At 43.0% G+C, this 17,313-nt stretch overlaps 1 protein-coding gene across 1 annotated transcript in view; it reads right to left on the reverse strand.

Annotated features, from left to right (window-relative positions):
* Positions 1-17,313, reverse strand: part of nedd9 (neural precursor cell expressed, developmentally down-regulated 9) — a 66,784-nt gene that overhangs the window by 11,193 nt on the left and 38,278 nt on the right. Inside the window, exon 3 of the mRNA XM_080204694.1 lies at positions 6,461-6,559. Within this exon, the coding sequence (XP_080060820.1) occupies positions 6,461-6,559 (99 nt within the window). The remainder of the gene's footprint in view (positions 1-6,460; positions 6,560-17,313) is intronic.

A 17,313-nucleotide genomic window follows, 5' to 3' on the forward strand; every position in this document is an offset into this window, starting at 1 on the left:
GCTATTTACCATTTATATAGATGATCTGGAGGAGGGAACCGAGTGTATGGTGTCGAAATTTGCTGATGACACCAAGATTGGTGGAACGGCAAATTGTGCGGAGGGTGTGGAGAGTGTGCAGAAGGATCTAGATAAGCTGGGCGAATGGGCCAGGAAATGGCAAATGGAATTTAATGTTGGCAGATGTGAGGTTGTCCACTTTGGTAGGAATAATGGTAGGAAGGACTATTACTTACATGGCGAAAAACTGCAGCATGCGACAGTGCAGAGGGACCTCGGGGTCCTTGTGCATGAGTCGCAAAAACCCAGCCTGCAGGTGCAGCAGGTGGTCAGGAAGGCAAATGGGACACTGGCCTTCATAGTGAGGGGGATTGAATATAAAAGTAGGGAGGTCTTGCTGCAGCTGTATAGGGCACTGGTGAGGCCGCAGCTGGAGTACTGTGTGCAGTTTTGGTCGCCGCACTTACGCAAGGATATTTTGGCCTTGGAGGGAGTGCAGAGGAGGTTTACTAGGCTGATACCGGAGTTGAGGGGGTTGAACTATGAGGAGAGGCTGAATAAACTAGGCTTGTACTCGTTAGAGTTTAGAAGAATGAGGGGAGATCTCATTGAGACATGATGATGAATGGGATAGATAGGATAGAGGTGGAGAGACTCTTCCTGCTCAGAAAGGACAGTAGGACTAGAGGGCACAGCCTCAAGATAAAGGGGGAGCGGTTTAGAACGGAGTTGAGGAGGAACTTCTTCACTCAAAGGGTGGTGAATCTCTGGAATTCTCTGCCCGTTGAAGTGGTGGAGGCTGCCTCGCTAAATATATTTAAGACGCGGGTTGATAGGTTTTTGATAGGCAAGGGGATTAAGGGTTATGGGGAGAGGGCGGGAATGTGGAACTGAGCCACGACAGATCAGCCATGATCTTATTGAATGTCGGGGCAGGCTCGAGGGGCTAGATGGCCTACTCCTGCTCCTATTTCTTATGTTCTTATCAAATGCTTTGCTAACATCCATGCAGACAACATCCATGGCCCTTCCCTCGTCAATCATTTTTGACACCTCCTCAAAAAATTCAAATTTGTGAGGCATGACCTCTTTCATACAAAATTTATTTATTGGATGAATTTATTGGATTTCTATGAGGATGTGACTAGTGCGGTAGACAGAGGGGAACCGGTGGATGTGGTGTTTTTAGATTTCCAAAAGGTGTTTGATAAGGTGCCTCATAATAGGTTGCTACAGAAGGTTAGGGTGCACGGAGTTGGGGCTAAGGTGTTAGTGTGGATAGAGGATTGGCTGTCTAATAGGAAGCAGAGAGTTGGTATCAATGGGTGCTATTCTGGTTGGCAGTTGGTAACTAGTGGAGTGCCGCAGGGATCGGTGCTGGGGCCTCAGCTATTTACCATTTATATAGACGATCTGGAGGAGGGGACTGAGTGTAGGGTGACGAAATTTGCTGATGACATGAAGATGAGTGGAAAAGCAAATTGCGTGGAGGGTGTGGATAGTCTGCAGAGGGATCTGGATAGGCTAAGCGAGTGGGCAAGGACCTGGCAGATGGAGTATAATGTTGGCAAGTGTGAGGTTGTCCACTTTGGCAGAAATAATAGTAGGAAGGATTATTATTTAAAAGGCGAAAAGCAGCAGCATGCTACAGTGCAGAGGGACCTGGGGGTCCTTGTGCATGAGTCGCAAAAACCCAGTCTGCAGGTGCAGCAGGTGATCAAGAAGGCAAATGTTGGTCTTTATAGCGAGGGGGACAGAATATAAAAGTAGGGAGAACTTGCTGCAACTGTATAGGGTACTGGTGAGGCCGCAGCTGGAGTAGTGTGTGCAGTTTTGGTTGCCGCACTTGCGCAAGGATATTTTGGCCTTGGAGGGAGTGCAGAGGAGGTTCACTCGGCTGAAACCGGAATGAGGGGGTTAGACTATGAAGAGAGACTGAATAGACTGGGTCTGTACTCGTTGGAGTTTAGAAGGATGAGGGGGGGGATCTTATAGAGACATATAAGATAATGAAGGAGATGGATAGGGTAGAGGTAGAGAGATTCTTCCCGCTTAGAAAGGATAGCGGAACTAGAGGGCACAGCCTCAAGATAAGGCGGGGGAGGGGGGCAGTTTAGATCGGAGTTGAACATAGAACATAACAGCGCAGAACAGGCCCTTCGGCCCACTCAAAGGGTGGTGAATCTCTGGAATTCTCTGCCCGTTGAAGTGGTGGAGGCTGCCTCGCTAAATATTTTTAAGTCACGGGTAGATAGGTTTTTGATAGACAAGGAATTAAGGGTTATGGGGAGAGAGCAGGAAAGTGGAACTGATTCACTTCAGGTCAGCCATGATCTTATTGAATGGCGGGGCAGGCTCGAAGGGCTAGACGGCCTACTCCTGCTCCTATTTCTTATGTTCTTAAAACCATGCTGTCTATCGCTAATCACTAAGTGGAATAGAAGGAAATTTGACTGATGGGATAAGTAACTGGCTGTCTCATAGAAGACAGAGGGTGGTGGTGGAAGGAAAATTTTCAGACTGGAGGCCAGTTACCAGCAGTGTACCACAGGGGTCAGTGCTGGGTCCTCTGCTATTTGTGATTTTTATCAATGACTTGGAAGAGTGGGCTGAAGGGTGGGTTAGTAAATTTGCTGATGACACCTAGATTGGTGGAATAGTGGATGAGGTAGAGGGCTCTTGCAGGCTACAAAGAGTCATTGATAGAATGCAGAGCTGTGCCAAAAAGTGGCAGATGGAGTTTAACCCTGATAAGTGCGAGGTGATTCATTTTGGTAGGACAAACTTGAATACGGAATACAGGGTCAACGGCAGGGTTCTGAGGAATGTGGAGGAACAGAGAGGGGTCTTGGGGTTCATATCCACAGATCTCTGAAGGATGCCTCTCAAGTGGATAGAGCCGTGAAGAAGGCTTATAGTGTGTTAGCGTTTATTAACAGGGGGTTTGAGTTTAAGAACTGTGGAGTTCTGCTGCAACTATACCAGACATTGGTGAGAATATTGGAATATTGTGTTCAGTTATGGTCACCTCACTATAAGAAGGATGTGGAAGCATTGGACAGTGCAGAGGAGATTTATCAGGATGCTGCCTGGTTTGGAGGGTAGGTCTTATGAGGAAAGGTTGAGGGAGTTTTCTCTGTGGAGCAGAGGAGAATGAGAGGCGACTTAGAGGTTTATAAGATGATGAGGGGGAGAGAGTGGACGTGCAAAGACTATTTCCTTGGGCGGATGTAGCTGTTACTAGGGGCATAACTATAAGGTTCATGGTGGAAGATATAGGAGGGATGTCTGAGGCAGATTCTTCAGTCAGAGAGTGGTTGGAGTATGGAATACACTGCTTGTTGTGATAGTGGAGTCGGACACTTCAGGAACTTTCAAGCGGTTATTGGATAGGCACATGGAGCACACCAGAATGATAGGGAGTGGGATAGCTTGATCTTGGGTTCAGACATAACATTGGCACAACATTGAGGGCTGAAGGGCCTGTATTGTTCTATGTTCTAATAAGACTACTCAGTTCCAAATGTGCATAGATCCTATCTGTAAGAATCTTCTCCAACAATTTCCCTACTATGGATGTCAAGCTCACTGGCCTATAATTACCCAGGTTACCCTTGCTACCCTTCTTAAATAACGGGACCACATTTGCTATCCTCCAATCCTCTGGGACCTCACCTGTGTCTAATGAAGAAACAAAGATTTCTGTTAGAGGCCCAGCAATTTCATCTTTTGTCTCTCTCAGTAATCTAGGACAGATGCCATCTGGCCTGGGGATCTGTCTACCATAATGCTTCCTAAAACACTTAACACTTCCTCCCCTGTACCTTGTAATTGTGATTTGTTCTAACAGGTCTACGCATCTCTCCGAGACACTACCAATCAACGTGTCCCTCTCCTTTGTGAATACTGATACAAAGTATTCATTTAGGATCTCACCTACTTCCTTGGGTTCTGAGCATAATTCCCCTCCTTTGTTCTTGAGAGGTCAGACTCTCTGACAACCCTCTTGTTCCTAACGTATATATAAGATGCCTTGGGATTCTCTTTAATCCTGTCTGCCAAGGACATTTTGAAACCCTGTTTTGCCCTTCTAACTCCATGTTTGAGCTCTTTTCTACTTTCTCTGGATTCCTCCAGTGCCTCATCCATTTTTAGCTGCCTGGACCTTACGTATGCCTCTTTTTTCTCTGATTATCCATGGCTTTCGAATCCTACCTTTCCTGTCCTTCCTTTTTACAGGCACATGCCTGTCCTGCACTCCTATCAACTGCTCCTTAAAAGACTCCCACATGCCAGATGTGGATTTACCCTCAAACAGCCTCTCCCAATTAACAGTCACTGAATCCTGCCTAATCCGGCTGTAGTCAGCCTTCCCCCAATTCAGCATCTTACCCATAGGACAACACTCATCCTTTTCCATGACTATCCGAAAGTTTACAGAATTGTGGTCACTGTACACCACACGCTCTCCCACTGAAAATCTGATGACCTGACCAGGCTCATTTCCCAGTACTAGGTTCAATATAGCTCCTTCTCTAGTTGGGCGATTAACATATTATTCCAAAGAACCTTCCTGGACACATTTTACAAATTCCTCCCTGTCCCGACCCCCAGCCCGCAGGGATTTCTAGTCTATATGAGGGAAATTAAAGTCTCCCACTACAACAACCCTATTTTTTCTACCAGAACCTCCTTGCATATCCGTTCTTCAACTTCCCGTGGGCTGTTGGGAGACCTGTAGTATACCCCCAGCATAGTGACTGCGCCCTTCCTGTTTCTGATCTCTACCCACAGTGTCTCGTTACATGACCCTTCCAAATTGTCCACCCTCTGTAATATGCTCCCTAATCAGTATTGCTACTCCCCTACCTCTTCTAGCCTCTCCTGTCTTGCCTGAAAAACTTATATGCCGGAATATTCAGCTGCCAGTCCTGTCCTTCTTTTAACCAAGTCTCTGTCACTGCAACCATATCCAAGTTCTGAACATGCATTATGGCTCTAAGTTCATCTGTCTTGCCTGTTACACTCCTTACATTGAAGCAGATGCACTCCAGACCTCCAGGTCCACTGAGTTCATCCTCCCCCAGGTTGCTGTTCCTCTTAGGTAGCCTTGTCTTAGCCTCATGTTCGTCCCCAGACTCTACGCTTGCTAACCTATTGTTCTGATTCCCACCCCCCTGTCACGTTAGTTTAAACCCATCCAAACCACACTAGCAAACCTCTCAGCCAGGATATTGTTGCCTGCCCAATAACCCGTCCTTCTTGTACAGGTCCCATCCTCTCTGGAAGACTTCCCAGTGATTCACGAATACGAAACCCTCCCTCCTGCGCCAGTTCTTTAGCCACATGTTCAGCTGCACAATCTCCCTGTTCCTAGCCTCACGAGCACGTGGCACGGGGAGTAATCCAGAGATAACTACCCTAGAGGTCATTTTTTAAAATCTTCTACCTAACTCCCTAAATTGTTCTTGCAGGACCTCCCTGCTCTTTCTGCCCACAATCAAGAAACTCGACACCATCCAGGACAAAGCAGGCCACTTGACTGGCACATCAAGCACAAACATTCACTCCTTGTACCAATGATGCACATTGGCAGCCATTTACAAGATGCACTGCAGCAACTCACCAAGGCTCCTTCAATAACACTTTCCAAATCCACCACCTCTACCACCAAGAAGGACAAGTGCAGCAGACAGATGTGAACACCATCATCTGCAAGTTCCCTTCCAAGCCACACTCTACTTGGGAACTATATTGCCATTCTGTCACTATCCCTGGATCAAAATCATCTCCACAATAATAATAAGAAACTAAATATAAGAAACTTAATAGAGTACAAGAGTAGAGGGATCTAGAAGTACAGATAAAAAAAATAATTAAAAGCAGCAATGTATGTCAGGAAAGCATATAAACATACTCACAACATGGGGATTTATTTCTAGGCATGTGGCATTCAAAAGTAACAAAGTTTCACTGAACCAGGGGATCCTGGTCAGGCCTAACTTAACAGTACAGTGTGCAGTGTCCATATTATATGAAGGACATAGAAATACTTTAGAAAGTGCAAATAAACTTACAAGGATTAGTACCAGAAGAGAGAGATTATAGGTATTAGAAAAGGTTAAGACAATTTTTCAATAGAAAAGACTTGAAGGTGATTCATTATAGACTATTAAAGTAGGATAGATTTAGAAAAAAAGTTCCCACATGTGGGAAAACCTAAAAATTAGGATAGCTACTTTTAATCCAAAAGGAAAATGAGGAAAATTTTCTTATTTGAGTGTGGAACTGCCACAAGAAAGTAAATGTTTTCAAAGGGAAATGAAACAATATGTGAGAAACAAGCAAATGCTGAAAGGTTGCGATGAGATAGATGGAATAGAAAGAAAGTCATTTGGAGTATGAATACCAGTACAGGCTAACTGGGCTGAATAGCCTGTTGCTCTGCATTATTACATACCCCTTGATGGCGAACTGGTGGGATATCATAAATTCGTTGTTGCTGTCTTGATGGAGAGTCGTAAATGTAGCCCTGTCCACATCTGATGGGGGTCACAACCTGTAGGAAAATAAAACAAAAAGCAAATTACTAATAAACTTTCAAATAACTTTTTTCCACAGGCACTTATACAAAACATATCGAGAAACTCAAAATGAATACAATCTGGACTGGTGCAGTTTCCAGCTTTTTAGTGATAAATCTCCTGAACAGCTAGCCAGAAGTTCTCAGCAATTAGGTTAACTGAGACTAGAATTTGAACTTCAGTCTCAATATAGAATGTAGCGCCTTACTACTGGAGCTGTTCAGCCACTTCCGCCTACTACAGATCATTACATCATCGGGCCAAAGTTCAATCAATCAATCACGTTTATCACTAATTCTTCTGTTGCTAACTTGTCTAAGGTTACACCTGGATTTTTAATAACGTCAATGAGAGACCCTACATGTAAAAAAGGAACAATTTTCTCCTCATGGAAGGACTGATTTGACATGCTACGTTTGACACTACCTGGGAAGGCTAATATAGGAGACAAAGATTCACCTGATTTTTATCAATTGGAACACATAGTATCCTGTCAGCCAAAGACACAGATACCACATCCTCAAAGCAAAGACAAGTTACAACAGAAGTTGTCATTGACCCTCAGAGATATAAAAGATCCTAATCTGAAGCATTTTGGTACAATAGATCAGTGTTTTGGAGACAGTTTTAAAGAAGAAGGTAAGTTTCAGGAAGCTAATCATCCTCTTATCCATTCTTAAATCACAAGTCTGACAAGAGTTAGTTAAGCATGGAAATGTAGTACAGCTCACCCAATGGGCTAGGTCTTACTAGATGATTAACAGTGAGCTATCTATCCACTGTTGTCAGGGTATGGATAGATAATTGCACAGTGGGAGCAGAGGCTTGTGTTCCCAGTGGGCAGCCTGCCCAAATTTACATCTTTTTTAAAAATTTGCAACTTCAATAAGGAAGTAGTAATTTATTGAGGAGTGTGGATGGTACAGTGGATTCGTACATCGCCTTCTGAATCCAATCCAAGCTGATGATGGAAAATAATCTTGTTTCATCATCTGGGTTTAAGGACTGAACGCATAATAAATACTGCAGTTGAAAACTTGTTATTAGCTATCTTGTGGTTACAGAAGGAAATTGCTCTAAATGCCCAAATAAAATCTCAAAGAATCTATAATGTATGTTAATGCATAGCTCAGTCTGTGCCTGTGCCCCAACTTGCGCCCTCTGCTCCAGTCCATGGCTCAGACTGTGCCCTCTGCCCCAGTCCGTGCCCCACTCCATGGCCCCGTCCACGCCCCAGTCCATGGCTTAGTCTGTACCCTGTGCCCCAGTCTGTGCCTTAATCCATAGCTCTGTCTATGTCCTGTCCCGCAGTCTGTCCTCAGTCCATTGCTCAGTCTATGCCCAGTGCCCGGTCCATGGCTCAGACTGCACCCTGTGCCCCAGTCTGTTGCTCAGTCTGCCCTGTACAACAGAATAGTACAGCAATTTGTTGATCATACTTCTTTCGGCACAGGATAACCACACATTTTTCTTGACAAAATATGGGTGTGGTGGCATTCATCTTCCAAGTAAATGACTGAAACCCTGCTAACCCTTTTAGCAAATGACACAGAGCTCAGACCATCTGTTTGGGGGAACTTTTTCATTCCACAGTTTTCTTATTCATTGGTGCCATCTGCTTGAAACAGATGGGGGGCCCACAAATTCTCTTAGCCAGCCTGCCTTAGGACAACATATTCTGAGCTATTCCCACTGCAGAGAGAAGGAAAGAATAGACTTAATGTATGAAAAATGTTAAAACAGCCCTCTTGAGACAGCAGGAAAAGTGGAAAATCATGCAATGAACAAAGACACTGCTACTTAGAAAGATCTCTTGAAAACTAAAGTTTTAAAATTCTCCAAAGCAAGGCCAATCAAGTTGAGACATAAATAAAGTATGAAAGAGGTCATGACAGATCAATGCGAACAAAGTGATGCAACGGACAGAGCGAGATGCTGAGACATGTAGAAAGAGACGTCATTTCAGTGAAAGCTACCAATCTACATGTGAAAACTGACATGGAGGGTTGGAACTGCCAGGAGCCATCTCCTTCCCAGGCAAGTCAATATTGATTCAGCAGATGGGGCAGTTTCCTTTTAAAGGTGGTGCCCAGATGGTTTTACACTGCTTTAGTTTGTATAATTTCTATCTTTTTTCCACTTAAAACCCAGGGATTATGGCCAGCTCACAGACAAGAAAGTGATCTTCAAAGAGAAATGATTTAAAAGATTATAATAATTAATCTGTTACACTGAAGTAATGTCTTTCAAAACCAGTACTTTTATTTTTTACACCAATCAACTGAATAAATATTTAGAAGAACTTTTATCCTGTGTTTACAAAGCATGTTTCGGTTCACTAAATATGTGGAAACAGCCAGGTTTAATGTTCATTGTCGTCTCTATTTTAATTCACATGTGATATATAATTAGAGAAGAACAATAACTACACTTCATTGGTACTAAAAATAGTTGAAGGTCAAAAAACCAACAAACACACAAGCAAAGAAGAAAAACTAGACATTTTGCGTGGTGAGTGTGTTAACCAGCTGGCATTTGAAAGCCCAAATTCCAAACGTGGGAAAAGGAAAGAAAAAAAATGAGAATAGAATCCAAATGGGTTGTTGAAACAAATCAGTTTTCTCCGCCCTTCGATTCTTTGTGCACTTCTAAAGGACACGGGGACAAGGGCCATAAACAAAAATCAGATCACCACAGATCTACTGACCTTTCACCGCAGCTTATGGTTACACCAATTAAAGACAGAAGCAGGTGCTTCTCAGAGGAGAAAATAAAAGCTGAAATGGGAATCCCAGGCCCGGCTGCTAAGCTGAAATTCAGTGGTTCACCAAATATTCGTCTTTTTCAGCACAGAGAATACTGCAGACATTTAAAAGACAAATGTGGAACAGAGGCTTTCCTTTGTTATTTTGTGTCCTCAATTTTCAACCATCAAAAAAAAGACCAAAGCTCTGCATTCCTATCCACCCTACTGCAGAGTCAATCCTACAACCATTCATACTGTACCTCCTCCTGTCACTAGTTGCCAACTTTATGATCAATTCAAAGGTCACTTGAAAACATTTATGAAGAATTCATTCTGCATTACTGACATGGCAGTTTGACTTTGTTGGCAGCAATTTTGTCTTCGAGTCAGAAGGTTGTAGATTTGAGGTGGCACAGTGGCATTGTGGTTAGCACTGCTGCCTCACAGCACCAGGAACCTGGGTTCAATTGCTGCTTTGGGTGATTGTGTGCGAGTTTGCATTTCTCTCAGCGTCTGCATAGATATTCTCCGGGTGCCCCAGTTTCTTCCCACAGTCCAAAGATGTTAGGTGGATTGGTCATGTTAAATTGCCCCTTGCTGTCTAAAGGTGTGTAGGTTTGGTGGACTGATCATGGTAAATGTGCAGGGTTACGAGGATAGGGCAGTGAGGGTGGGCCTGGGGAAGATGCTCTCTCAGAGTCAGTATAGACTCAGTGGGCTGAATGGTCTCCTTCTGTACTGAAGGAATTCTGTGGTTCCATGATTTTGTGTTGCGTTCCACACTAGGGAGGGAGGGGTTTAAGCTTACCAGCATTGTGCCTATTTTATGGGTCTAAAACAAGTGAGATAATAACTAGTTTAGCAAGACAGATACTTGGGTTCAAACTAAACGCTGATAAATTGGCCTTTAAAAAAGTGCATGAGGAAGTGCGTGGGCAGGATAGATAAATTGGTGTTCTCTGGTCAGTGCTTGTAATACAATATGCAAACTCTGGCATTTTCCTACCCTCAATTAAGGAATCTGCACCCTGCACCCAGAGCTTCCCGGGCACGACAGTTAACAAATTATCTTAACATTCAACCTGTTGACGGTCCAATTTTTTCTTGATAGTATTCTCCATAAATACTGAAGTTTTATGGCTGCCAGTGTTGCAGAGCCCACCTTAACTATAGATAAAAATTGGGCTGCAACTAAAAGCAAAGTCTTTGTTGTCCTCTCTCAAATATTGCAGACTAAATTCCAATTAGTTTGAGACCAGTCCTTAGTTAAAAAAAAGGCTGAAACAGAGTGCTATCATTATGTTTTACAAAGGATTGTGTATCTGCCATACACGAGGTATGGCAGACACACAAACTATATAGCCCATGCTAATGTTTATGCTCCAATCCAGCATCCTCCCACTGTTTCTCATCTAATCTACCATTGTAACCACCTAGTCCCGTCTTCCCCACGAGCTTACCTAGCTTTTTATTTTCCACGATGTGGAGAAAGAGCTGCGACAGACCTGGGAGGGCGACGGGAATATTGTTGATGTAAGCACCACCTACGTGGAACAACCTGAGCTCATCTGTTTAGTAACCTGGAAGGACTGTGTTGAAAGGCAGCACTGTTTTAATCCATTCAAACTCTGCCACGCCAGATGTTAGGTTGAAAAGACATCACCTATGATTGAGGTGCAAAGATCTTGAAAACACAAACTTGTTGTGACATGGCTGCCAGGAACAGATTTTGCTGAAACTCGTGCCAAAAGTGTGGCTGTGGTAAAACAGGAATATCAATCTGCAGCCTGTAGCAAATGATTCACAAGACTCCACTTGTTCATTCCAACTCGACCAGGGGCAATGCATTTTAAAGACAGATGCTGAAGCATGTTCGATAATGTTTCTCACTTTCTTTTAAAAATGCTAAAAAAAATACATAAAGATAGACTTTCTACTTCCCTGTGCTTAGAGAATGGACATTTCAGAGACAGGGGGAAGAGCAAACACTGGACAGAAGCCTGTCGTCAGGACTCTGCACCCATGCCCAGACTTTCAAAATTACAGAAGTTTGCCAGTGGATGCAATTGGGTCAATGCCCCTACTAAACAGACATGAGGAATGCAGAGGCATTCCCACTTTCAGACAGTTGTGAACAATGGATGCCCCAACAAAGGCATCTAAAGAGATCTGACACAAGTGGGCAGTCAAAAACCGTGGTAGGAAAAATACAGATCTTTGTTTTTAACTCAGCCTCAACTCACCCACTAAGAAAAGAGGTAGGCCTTGAGGGCCTCCTGGTGTCTGTTCTCTTCTGCTGTCCAATACTGGTAGAACAGACCTTACTTCAAGATGTGGGACACATGCCCACTCTGAGAATCTCCTTCCCTCCCCCCACCCCACCAACCCACTTCAGATGCCTTTGTTGGGGATCTGACCAGAACTAAAACATTAACACTCTTGTCTCTACCTGAACAGGTGCTGCCAGATCTGCTAATGTTTCCAGCATTTCTTTTATTTCAAGTCTGCTCAGTTTGATCAAGCCATAAGTAATCTCAACACCAGGTTAAAGTCCAACAGGTTTATTTGGTAGCACGAGCTTTCAGAGCGCTGTCCTGTTTTACATAGGCTTATACAAGATCTACATCTTCTGTAGTCCTATGTAAAAGGTAGAGCAGTTGATGTCATATACATGGATTTTAGTAAGGCGTTTGATAAGGTTCCCCATGGTAGGCTCATGAAGGAGATAAGGATGTGTGGGATGGAAGGAAATTTGGCCGATTGGATAAGTAACTGGCTGTCTCATAGAAGACAGAGGGTGGTGGTGGAAGGAAAATTTTCAGACAGGAGGCCAGTTACCAGCGGTGTATCACAGGGGTCAGTGCTGGGTCCTTTGCTATTTGTGATTTTTATCAATGACTTGGAAGAGGGGGCTGAAGGGTGGGTTAGTAAATTTGCTGATTGCCAAGATTGATTGGAGTAGTGGATGAGGTGGAGGGCTCTTGTAGGCTGCAAAGAGACATTGATAGGATGCAGAGCTGCACCGAAAAGTAGCAGATGGAGTTTAACGCTGATAAGTGCGAGGTGATTCATTTTGGTAGGACAAACTTGAATGCGGAATACAGGGTCAACAGCAGGGTTCTGAGGAATGTGGAGGAACAGAGAGATCTTGGGGTTCATATCCACAGATTTCTGAAGGTTGCCTCTAAGTGGATAGAGCTGTGAAGAAGGCTTATAGTGTGTTAGCGTTTATTAACAGTGGGTTTGAGTTTAAGAGCTGTGGGGTTATGCTGCAACTGTACAGGACCTTGATGAGACCACATTTGGAATATTGTGTTCAGTTCTGGTCACCTCACTATAAGGAGGATGTGGAAGCATTGGAGAGACTGCAGAGGAGATTTACCAGGATGCTGCCTGGTTTGGAGGGTAGGTCTTATGAGGAAAGGTTGAGGGAGCTGGGGCTTTTCTCTTTCGAGTGGAGGAGGATGAGAGGCAACTTAATAGAGGTTTATAAGATCATGAGGGGGATAGAGAGTGGATGTGCAGAGACTATTTCCTCGGGTGCATGTAGCTGTTACTAGAGGCATAACTATAAGGTTCGTGGTGGGAGATGTAGGAGAGATGTCCGAGGTACATTCTTTACTCAGTGTGGTTGGGGTGTGGAATGCATTGCCTGCTGTGATAGTGGAGTCGGACACTTTAGGAACTTTCAAGCGGTTATTGGATAGGCATATGGAGCACACCAGAATGATAGGGAGTGGGATAGCTTGATTTTGGGTTTGGACATAGCACGGCACAACATTGAGGACCGAAGGGCCTGTACTGTGCTGTACTGTTCTATGTTTCTACGTATGGCAGACACACAAACCATTCAGCCCAAGCTGAATGTTTATGTTCCAATCCGGCATCCACCCACCATGTCAAGCACCCTGGAGTCAGAAGACCTACCTGCTAATGGCCGAACAGAAGCTTGATAGAATCGCACCCCACTGGGCAGGCAGACGAAGGAGGTCAGCAGCTTCCCAATTTTGGGGACCTTGCTCAGGCACTGAATGAGGGATCCCATGCAGGACCCCGCAAAACAACCCCACATTGGTTTGCTTGCCATGCTCCCTGCATCAGAAGAAGGGGCGACACTCTGAAAACCTGTTCTGCCACAAACTGGTTGGACTTTAATCTGGTGTTGTGAGACTTCTTACTGCTTACCCCAGTCCAACACCAGCACCTCCACATCTCTGCATCAATACCAGTCGTGGCAGGTTGAAATCCTTAAGTAAGCATTAAGCAAACGTAAATCGGAGTGGAGGCGGGAAGGTCTCAGAGTTCTAACTTGCCAGCCACACACACACACTCTCTCACCACAGGGAGTGTACAAGATTTCACCTACGATGTTTTCGTAATCACAAATTTTTGTTATCTGAATGTTTTGTTCTAGAACATTAGAAAAACTACAGCACAAACAGGCCCTTCGGCCCACAAGTTGCACCGATCATATCTCTACCTACTAGGCTTACCTATAACCCTCAATCCTATTAAGTCCCATGTACTCATCCAGAAGTCTCTCAAAAGACCCTATTGAATTTGCCTCCACCACCACCGATGGCAGCCAATTCCACTCACCCCCCACCCTCTGAGTGAAAAACTTACTCCTGACATCTCCTCTGTACCTACTCCCCTGCACCCTAAACCCATGTCCTCTTGTGGCAGCCATTTCAGCCCTGGGAAAAAGCCTCTGAGAATCCACCCGATCAATACCTCGATCAATACTTCTGCTGGCTATCTGATCCAAACAAAGGGATGGACATACAGAAAGATCTCTGTGGGAGAAACTTAGAGATTTGAAGGCTATGAAGTGATGAGAACAACAGAAAAAAATTAGGAGATTTGCTTATTAAACAACATCTGGTAAACCGGGAAGCTGAATCATTCCATTTATGTGTCAGACTCATTTTTTGAACTTTGATACTGCAATTGAGTTGTCTAGAAATGTTGATAACTGTAATTTTTCAGCTCAATTTTTATTTCAGTAAATGTTATCTTATTCTGGCACCACCCTTGAATTCTGGTAACTTGTTATAAACAGGAAGTCAAAACCAAACTCATACCACAGATCTTCCAGGGGCTTAAGTCTGTAACAGAAAATAAAAATGACTTCTACACATTTCTATGCAATATTTGAACATATTCCTAAACTATGTTAAAGATCTTCGAAAATCACATTAAGTCTATAGCAAGCATGAATGCTTACATTTATTTATACTGCACTATATCACATTGGAATATCAGAAACCTCCACGCACAATGAATTCAAATTACTTTCAGAATGCACTTTTCATAACTGTTAGCATTTAACCACACTTTTGTTACATTCTATTAACAATCAACTTTAAACAGTATGTTAACAAGAGTAAAATCCAGATGATGATTGGATTAGTGTACAGTGCAGACCACAAAATTCACTTTTCCCTGTAATGCCCCAACTTGTTGTGGAGTGCATAGTTTAGTAACAACTCTTCAATTAATGACTGGAATAATTATACACTCTGTGCTTTTTCTAAAGTCTGACCATTCTTTCCTGCCTCCAGACATTGTGGGGGATGTGTGCCTTGTCATTATGGAGTCTGTAGTCATTAATTTGTCATAGTAATTGCACCATTGCAAATCCTCAATCCACATTTCAAATTCAAAATCTCCCATCAGTTTTTATTTGAAAGCTGAATTAACAGGTACTAGTAAAAAGAATGATGTGGATGATAACCAGACCTAAATCTAGCCAGTTCTTCCAAATTGCTCTGGTTTTCTGGGACAGAAGCTGGTCTATGTCAAACATAATTTCTCTCTTACATGTGTCAGATAAAACTTCAGGGTGATGCTGTAAACTTAAAATGGACTTTAGAACCATTTTTCTTAACAAAAGAGAGGTTTTCTTTGCTGGCGAAAGACAATACTAAAATACGGCTAATGGAAATCCGCATTTTTATAGGCAGCTATCTAGGCCAACTACTTTCCTGGAGAAGTGTAAGGTAAGCTGTGCTGAAAGAACACGTGCAGGCCACACAAGTCAGTGTCTTAAAGTTGCTGTATGGCAGAGCCATGTAGATTTCTTTTCAAAAAAAGGGGTTGGATACTTAAATACATCACCTGCACGCTCCAACACAAAGAATTAGAGGGCATGTTGAGCACTCCAATAGGTAGCTATATTTGAACAGAGTATAGCTCAAAAAATCAATGCTGCAATACTGGACTGTATGTTTCCTTCAATGGTTTCCTATCAGGAATTTACCTTCACATTACTAATAAATTAAAAGTGTCATAAATTCCATCACATCTTTGAAATATCCAATGCATGCGACATATGCAGACGTACAATGGCTAACACCTAATTAGCTATTCCTTCTCTAAGTGGTAATATTGATTAATAAATAAAATGATTGCTAATTTAATCAGGAAGTGCTTCCTCAACTTGCCAAATGAATGATACAAATGGTACAAATTCTGTGTTAAGCACCCAATTTCCATTTGTGGAACAAATCCTTGAAGCTAAGTTACCCACATTCTGTTCAAAATTTGCATTCAAAGATTCTGACCAGCTCACGGAACGTTTGGTATTTTTAAATGATTTTCAACATGGTTTAAAGCATTACCTAAATCAAGCACTGTCACACAAGTCTTTGAATTTTATAAACCCTGAGAATAAAGAGGATGATTTATTTTGGTCTGAATTAAGTGCCCTGACACTATTGTGTTTTCACCTTAAGTCTACAGAGTGTACATCCAAGTAAGCCTCTGAACATTGTTCAGTCCTGGAGTACAAAGAGAATCATCAAGAATCAGCTAAGTAGTGGCATAATAAGTCAGAAAAGTGATGGGCTCAAGCCCCACTTCTGAGAGTTGAGCACATAGTGTGGGATTTTACGGTTGTGCTCACCTCAAGATCGGAAAATTCCGCCTGAGGCATTATCCGTGTCCTGCCTGTTACAATTCCCATGGCAGGCAGGATGGGAAAATTCCATTGGTAATCTACAAAGCCATCTGCGCAGTAATGCAAGAATGCTGCTTTGTCAGAGAGGCTTTCTTTCTGATAAGACAATAAACAAGGTCCCAAAGCTCTGTTAGATGGGTATAAAAGTTCCTGTGGCTCTGTTCAAAGAACAGCAAGAAAGTTGTCTTGGGAATGTTTATTCCTCACCCAACACGGCTAAAACTTGGAAATTTATCTCATTGCTGCTGGTGAAACCTTGCTGTGTGCAAGTCATGGAAGGTGTTATATGAATACATGTTCTTTCTTTCTACAGAGTGCGCCACCACTCCTTACCCTAGTAAGGGTACAGGTTATAGATTGAGGCAGCTGTAGTTCCACTTTCCTGCTGTGAACATCAGTAATGAGAGTTGGATGAGGTTCTGAAGCTGTAGCTTAGTTACAGAATGATAAATCATATATATATTTTTGTATAAAATGTATGGCGAGAAGGGCATCATTGATTGCAGCATTCAGAAACACTTCCTCAAATATCACTAAAGGCTGCTGTCTATAATAATTTTATATAATGTATGGTACAGATCACCTAGTGGCCAGGGAGTTCAAATTGGTGCCTGCTAGCAACATAAAATGGCTTTTTAGCAAATTGGTTTTTCATTTTGTCTGGTCTACTTTCCATTGGAGATCACATAACAACTGTTCAAACACTTGTTGGAGATTTGATTTTTTCTTGGCTAGAAATCTTGGCAATATTTTCAAAGTCAAACGCATCGTAAAAACTTGAGCATTAGGGGGTTGCCAATTCACAATCTGCCATTTTTGCTACTCAAGTGGGCCAATTTCATTCCCAGAGCTGTAGCCCTCGAAGAATGGATTGATGTCAAGTGAGGTACTTGTGTCAGATATGGAAAGTTTACTCTGTTCCCCATTCTGTCCAGGCAATCCTCCTGGTAAGGGCTAATGACAGACTAATGACTTTCCCACAAATAACACAGGGGGTGGATTTTCCCCCTCCTGAAACTGAG

Source organism: Carcharhinus amblyrhynchos, chromosome 2 (assembly GCF_965287045.1).
Source record: "Carcharhinus amblyrhynchos chromosome 2, sCarAmb.v2.hapA, whole genome shotgun sequence".
NCBI classification, from domain to species: Eukaryota; Metazoa; Chordata; class Chondrichthyes; order Carcharhiniformes; family Carcharhinidae; genus Carcharhinus; species Carcharhinus amblyrhynchos.